The 7,884-nt window shown below is 42.5% G+C and overlaps 1 protein-coding gene across 1 annotated transcript in view; it reads right to left on the bottom strand.

The window, feature by feature from the left end:
* The window catches only part of CUNH7orf31 (chromosome unknown C7orf31 homolog), a 48,516-nt gene that overhangs the window by 9,769 nt on the left and 30,863 nt on the right, over window positions 1-7,884 (bottom strand). Inside the window, exon 7 of the mRNA XM_008053724.1 lies at window positions 5,813-5,901. Within this exon, the coding sequence (XP_008051915.1) occupies window positions 5,813-5,901 (89 nt within the window). The remainder of the gene's footprint in view (window positions 1-5,812; window positions 5,902-7,884) is intronic.

Raw genomic sequence — 7,884 nt, 5'->3', positions numbered from 1 at the left:
TTCCTTTCTTCTTCTCTCTCTCTCTCTCTCTTTTTTTTTTTTTCATGGGTGGGGAGAGGGCTAAGGTCTCACTCTGTTGCCCAGGCTGGAGTTCAGTGGCACAATCACAACTCACCGCCGCCTCGACGGGCTCAGGCGTTCCTTCCGCTTCAGTCTCCCAAGTAGCTGGGACTACAGGCACATCCACCATGCCCGGCTAATTTTTTGATTTTTTGTGGAGACAAGGTCTCACTATATTGCCCAGGCTGCTCTTGAATACCTGGGCTCAAGCTATCCTCCCGCCTCGGCCTCCCAAAGTACTGGATTACAGGCATGAACCACTGTGCCTGCCAAGATGACATTTTACTGAAGGATGTTCCTGTGTGCTCACCAAATTCATGATGGCCATTTGAGGATGAGTGTGGGTTATGGGTACTACAGTGGAGAGAAAGAATTGTCCCAGGAATGAGAAGTGTGTCTCTAGGAGGGACATGGGCATTTTAGATTGGAAAGGTAGCAGATAGCTCAAAAAGGAAAACTCTCCTTTGTAAGGGTAATCCCAGTGAGCTCTCAGCCAAAGATCTGTCCAAATACGTAGGTTTATGGAAAACTGGGTTATAATGAACTTTATGTTAAAAAGTAGGCTCTGCCAGGCTTTAAAATTGGTTTTGTTAGAGCGTTTCAAATAGTCCAAGGCTAGGGTTTTTATGGCACTCACTTGACCTCTGTGATTATATCCTCTTAGTCAAAAGATGATTACGAGGTAGATTACATCCTAAAGACTACTTTCTTTTTTTTCTTGTTCTGAGTAGGAGTCTCACTCTGTCACCCAGAATGGAGTGCGGTGGCATGTTCATGGCCACCGCAGCCTCAACCTATTGGGCTCAGGTGATCCTTCGGCTTCAGACTTCCAAATAGCTAGAACCACAGGCACACGCCTCCATGCCCAGCTAATTATTTTGATTTATTGTAGAGACAAGGTCTTGCCAATATGTCCAGGTTGGTCTTGAACCATTGGACTCAGCCAATTCTCTCACCTCTGCCCCCAAAAGTGCTGGGATTACAGGTGTGAGCCACCGTACCTGGCAAGACTATTTTCATATTGCAAAAACTAAGACTAGATGCTCGAGTTCTACAGAAACAGAAAGGACAAAAGTCTTCAGTCATTTGGGTAAGCAATGACATAAACTGCTCAGAAGAGTCAAACATTAAACCCTCTTTATATTTGCCAATTGTAAAAGTAAAAGGAATGTTCATTGGCTTGATGATGGCTGGATATGATTAGTGAGAAGAGTTCTCAGAGGCAAGAAAGTGATAGCAGGAGAGGCCCTGATTAGAGTGACAAGTGCAATGATCAGTCATGACTGGTGGGGAAAACTGGGCTGGTCCAGAGACAGAAAGGTAGGGCAGCTCTGGAGTCTAGGTGGGAAAGGGGTGCCTGATCTCTGTAGCTCTGAAAGCACAGACTTCATACACATGTAATATGGAAGAATGAGGGCAAAATGACATTTAAAATATGGTGTTGGCTGGGTGTGGCAGTTCACGCGTGTAATTCCAACACTTTGGGGGTCCGAGGCAGGAGGATTGCTTAAGCCCAGGAGTTTGAAATCAGCATGGGCAGCATAGTGAGACCTCATCTCCACAAAAAATAAAAAAATTAGCTAGGTGTGGTGGGGCATATCTGTAGTCCCAGCTACTCAGGAGGTTGAGGCGGAAAGATCATTTGAGCTCAGGAGGTTGAGGCTGTGGTGAGCCATGATCTGTGCCACTGCACTCTAGCCTGGGTGACAGAGTGAGACCTCGATGCGGGGGTGGGGGGGTAGGGAACCAAAACCAGCTTTTAAAATTAAGCCCCACACTTAATTTTTATGTTTTTGTTTGTTTTTTTTTTTTTTAGTTGGAGTCTCACTGTTTTACCCAGACTGGAGAGCAGTGGCACGCTCACTATCACAGCAGGCTTGACCTGCTGGGCTCAGACAATCCTTCTGCTTCAGCCTTCCAAGTAGCTGGAACCACAGTGTGCACCACCATGTACAGCTAATTAAAAAAAAAAAAAATTTATTGTAGAGACAAGGTCTCACCATGTTGTCCAGGCTGGTCCTGAACCCGTGGGCTCAGGCAGTCCTCTTACCTCAGTCTCTCAAAGTGCTGGGATTACAGGTGTGAGGCACTGTGTCTGGCTCCCACACTTGATTTTTATTTATTTTTTATTTTTTATTTTTGAGTTGGAGTCTCACTCTGTCGCCCAGACTGGAGTGCAGTGGCCGCTCCCGGCCACCGCAGCCTCGACCTGCTGGGCTCCGGCGATCCTTCCACCTCAGCCTTCCAAGTAGCTGGAACTACAGGCGCGCGCTACCACGCCCGGTTAATTTTTTGATTTATTGTAGAGATGAGGTCTCACCAAGTTGCCCAGGCAGGTCTCGAACCCGCGGGCTCAGGCAATTCACTCACCTCGGCCTCCCAAGGTGTGGGATTACAGGCTGAGCCACCAAGCCTGGCCCACACTTGATTTCTAAAAGGTTAAATTCTCTTATGTGTAATATTTTCCTTTCCAGGGTGATTGATTTTTTAATGTTGCTAGGTCAACAAAGTATTATAACCATTGGAAGAAAAACCCAATAACACTGATAGCAGTTAACATTTATTACAAGCTTACTGTGTACTAATATGGTACCAGGTTGCTTTTCTATGCATTTCACTCTCAAGACAACACTATCAGGTAGATTTTAATATTATTCTTGCCTTATCTATGAGGAAATTGAGGTATTGAAGGATTAAGAATATTACCCAGGTCACAGAACCGATAAGTTCTAGAGCCAGGAGCTGAGCCACTTTAAAATTCACACTGTTTACCTATATGTTTTACATATTTTCTTGTTGGTTTGGAAGGAAAATGCTAAAATATGGTTCCAGGAGTTTTCTCTTTTGCAGGCATGTGACAGATTTTGGAAATGCTTATTAATCAGGTTAGTCCCTACTCCTCCCCTGGGCATAGGATAGAGTAGGAGGAAAGAGAAGACAATTAGCCCATATATGTAAGTTACAGTCTTTAAAAACAAGGCACTAGAGGTCTATTGGTCCAATCCCCAGGAAACAATTGAATTGATGTGGGGGAGGGGTGCAGCCTGTGCCCCAGGCAATTCTAAGGTGCAGCCAAGGTTGAGAAACCACTGCTCTAGCAACGGGAAAGGTAGATACTATTAATAATATTAATAGCATGCACCTGTAGTCCCAGCTACTCAAGGCTGAGACCAGGAACTTGAGGCTGTAGTGCACTATGATCAGACCTGTGAATATCCACTGCCCTGACTGGGGAATCTATGAAGACCCTGTCTCTAAAAAAAACAAAAACAAGAACAAATAAACAAAAACTTCCTTTAACACAAATCGAACATCGCAGATAGAGCTGAAAGCTCTTTGACTACCTATCCCAATTAATAGATGAAAGGAAGGAGAAACAGCAAGGGATAAGTACAGAGACTTATTCTGAAGATTAGAGGGAAAAAGCGAGTCATAAGGTTCTCTCATCAAGTTCAGTGTTCAGTATCTGCCTTGCTTCTATTTCTGTGTCCAGGGAGGTGCAAAACTTGATCAGTGTTGGGCTGGAGGACTATTTGAATGGTTAAAAATGAAGACTAGTTAGACCAGCTTAAAAAAATGACTTAATCACTAGAGAAAGAAGAATAATTAGATAAACCAGACAAAAATGTTTATGCACAAAGCATTGTGGGAGATATACATACAAAATATCCTGTTACCAAAGAACTTATAATTTAGTCGATGAGCTATACAATCCATGTTAAGTTATTGGTTATAATGTGTATGGAAGATAGTGGATGAAATCACTTCTGCTGGTGTAATAATAATGCCTTGTCAGTTAGGTATTTTCTGTTTTTCAGCTCTTTCATATGTTCCTCATATCCTGTGAAATTTATAAGACAGATTTTTGTTGCAATTATTATACAGATGCATTTTATTAATTAAGCCTCAGAAAAGGGAAACAATATACCTAATATCACTTAGACGGCAAATGGCAATATAGGACTACTTAGAACTCAGGTCTCCTGCCTTGGTTCTCTCTACTACACAGCAGAAACAAGCAGGGCGAGTTGAGCCTTGAAGAATTAGCGCGTGCTGGACAGAGAGGTCCAGGGAGGAGGGCGTTCCAGGAAGGGAAATGGCATGAACCTGTTCAGGGACCAGCGGGTGGAGCCAGGCTATAGGGGAAGGAGTAAGATCAGCTCCTGAAGGGTCTTCCTACCACAGGTAAAGCACTGGGATTTACACTCTGGCAAAGGGAGCTATTCAGGATGTTGCACAGGACTGTGACATGGAAGAGCAGGACTTTAACGAGCAGGAAGGAACTAGGCTACAGATGCCTCCTTTGGCTATAAGAATATGGCATGATGGCGTAGGAACTGAATTAACTCCTCATATTTCTGGGCTGCTTAGATATAGATTTTGCTTACAAGAATGAAAAAGATCCAGTAAAGCAGATGATTCTTTAAGAATTCTTGACATTTGACTTTTTTTTTTGAGTTGGAGTCTCATTCTGTTACCCAGGCTGGAATGCAGTGGCATGCTCACCGCCACCACAGCCTCGACCTGCTGGGTGATCCTTCTGTCTCAGTCTTCCAAGTAACTGGAATCACAGGCAAGTACCACCATGCCCGGCTAATTTTTTGATTTATTGTAGGGATGAGGTCTTGCCATGTTGCCCAGACTGGTCTTGAACCCCTGGGCTAAGGCAACCCTCTTGCCTTTACCTCCCCAAGTGCTGGGATTACTGAAGTTTAGTTTTAAAAAGCGAACAGGAAGTTGCTTACTTTATAGACAACTGCGTGACCACCTGCTGACCTGCTGTGATGGTTTTCCAAGTAAAATTCAAATGTTTCCAACCTTCCAAAACAATTACTTGCCTAGTTCATGGATTGCTGGATGCAAGGAGAGAATATGTGGAGAACACCTGCCACTGCTTCTCACAGACCAAAGGTCAATAAATGTTAGCTTTCAAATGTCTAGATAATTTCTTTCATAATTTAAAACTTTCTCTTTCTTATCCATGTGGAATTATGGTTAAGAGCAGAGACTAGAATCTCACAAACTTGAGTTCTATGATCATGACATAGTCACAAACTTTCTTTTTTTTGACAGGGAGGAAGGGGGCAGGGAGGAGGAAGGAAGGAGGCGAGAGAGAGAGAAGGAGATTGAAGGGAAAGAGGGAGGTGAAGGAGGAAGGCAAGAGGAGGAGAAATGGAAGGAGTGGGGGAAGGAAGGGAGCTGTGGAACTATCAGTCACAATCTCTTTAAGCCTCAGTTCTCTTACCTATAAAATGGGAATGATGATTCTAACCTATGAGGTTATTATGAGAGTTAAATGACATGTTGATTTTAAGTGGTTAGTATGTAGCAGTTTCTCAAAAAAGTAGGTGACTATAATTTTATTTTAGATCTGGCACAAATGTACTAATAACGGTTGGCACATCAAAAGCTTGCAAATCTTTCTGAAAATCTCCCATTTACTCTGTGTATGCTAGGGGTCACTGGATATATTATGAATCATAAGAATAGCGTTGGGGAAACACAAGGTGTGTGACACTCAGCCCTTCTCCATCATCCTTCTGGGGGAAACATTTTTTGTGTGATGGTGGAAATATTCCATAACAACCAAAAGTACAGGAAATCAGGTAAGAAATGGAAAAATGTGAATTGATCAAAATCTCAAATTTTTCATTCTGATAGAAAGTAAAAACAATCTTTTGAATTTTTATAAAGCTATTGAGCAAAAATATTTTTTACTTTCCTTTAAATGCACATTTTAAAAGATACTTACATCATAATATACGCCCTGACCAGGCCAAGTCAATGCTTTCTTCCTTGAATCCATGGGAAAATCAAGCAGTTCATATCTGTAAGGATTGCCTGAAAATGTCAGGAAAAGCACTGTTATCCTGAATAAATGAGAACAGTCTTTTAACTAATGGGATTAATAGATGCAATAAATAGAAATAGATAATCAATAATAGAGATGAATGTAGGTATACAATTTAGCTATTAGTTACAGTTGTTGAGATGCAGACTGCCCTTGAATACTGGAGTCCAATACTTGAGCTCACTGGGTGTTGTGGCTCATGCCTGTAATCCCAGCACTTTGGGAGGTGGAGGTGAGAGAATTGGCCGAGTCCACGGGTTTGAGACCTGCCTGGGCAACTTGGTGAGACCTCACCTCTACAATAAATAAAAAAATTAGCCTGGTGTGATGATGCATACCTGTGGTTCCAACTATTTGGAAGGCTGAGGTGGAAGGATTGCCTGAGCCCACCAGGTCGAGACTGTAGTGGCCATGAGTGTTCCACTGCATTCCAGGTTGGGCCACAGAGTGAGACTCCGACTCAATAAACAAACAACAACAACAACAACAACAACCTGAGCGCAACATGAGCAGCATGTGGGAGTGAAATTAGTCTTCAACCTCAGTGCTCTCAGCAATGATGGGGTACAAGTATTTCATCTTTCTTTTAAATTAAATTTAATTAATTTATTTTTTACTTTGTTATTGTTTAGGTAGAGTCTCACTATGTTGCCCAGGCTGGTCTTGAACTTCTGGGTTCAAGTAATCCTCCCACTTTGGCCTTTTTTTTTTTTTGAGTTGAGGTTTTACTCTGTCGCCCAGGCTGAGTGCAGCTTTCTGAGTACCTAGGACTACAGACAAGTGCTACCATGCCCGAATAATTTTTATTTTCTATTTTTTGTAGAGATGAGGTCTTGCTATGTTGCCCAGGCTGGTTCACCTTTTTTTTTTTTTTTTTGAGTTGGAGTCTCACTCTGATGCCTAGGCTGGAGTGCAGTAGCACCCTTACAGCCACTGCAGCCTTGACTTGCTGGGCTCAGTTGATCCTTCTGCCTTAGCCTTCCAAGTAATTGGAACCACAAATGCGTGCCACCATGCCTTGCTAATTTTTAAATTTATTTTAGATTTGAAGTCTCGCCATGTTGTTCAGGCTGGTCTCAAACCCCTGGGCTCAGGCAATCCTCTTGCCTCCACCTCCCAAAGTGCTGGGATTATAGGCATGAGCCACTGAGCCCAGCATCACCATTTTTTTTTAAATGAGAAAGATCCTTAGGGAAATAACAGATCTTCCTGGATCCTCTTTCTGGCCTCTAGAGGCTCAACAAACACATTTCCATACTATCTGTATTGGTCTTTCTCCACCTAAGTATCAAGAGTTTTCCAACACTGAGTTAGTAACTTTCTTACTATAAAGGTATCTAAAGAGAATATATGGAAGAATATGGCTTCTTAGACTGTGGCTCATAATTTGATAAGCTTTACCAAATGGCTTCCTTTGGTCCCATGATAAGTTTTGAGATAAAATATGTTCTGAACACTCATCTTCATATGTAATAAGAACAAAGGCTGTCATTTATTGAACATTTACTATGTGCTAGTCACTGTACTAAGTATTTTATATATGCCATCACATGTATTTTTCATAATATTACTATGAGAAAGGTACTGTGATTTCCACTTTAGTGAATGAGAAAGCTGAGGCACAGAAAAAATAAGCAATTTGTCCAAGATCACACAGCTGGTAGGTAGAATTCAAACTCAGGCAATCTGGCCCTAGAACCTGCCTGCATTCTTAACCTACTCTTAACCCACATGCTTCTTGTTTCTAATAAATAAGAGTTAAAATAAGTGGAAGAGCAGAAACCTAATGCAGCACTAGTTCTTGGATGTATCTTTTTTTTTTTTTTTTAATTGGAGTCTTACTCCATTGCCCAGGCTGGAGTGCAGTGGCACGCTCACGGCCACCCCAGCGTCGACCTGCTGGGCTCCGGTGATCTATTCGTTTCTGTCCGCCTCAGCCTTCCAAGTAGCTGGAACTATAGGCACGTGCTACC

Source organism: Carlito syrichta, unplaced genomic scaffold (genome assembly GCF_000164805.1).
Source record: "Carlito syrichta isolate Samal-C Ts95f unplaced genomic scaffold, Tarsius_syrichta-2.0.1 Scaffold288411, whole genome shotgun sequence".
Taxonomy (NCBI): Eukaryota; Metazoa; Chordata; class Mammalia; order Primates; family Tarsiidae; genus Carlito; species Carlito syrichta.
Note: the sequence above shows the minus strand (reverse complement) of the source record. Positions and strands in the feature narration are given on the sequence as shown.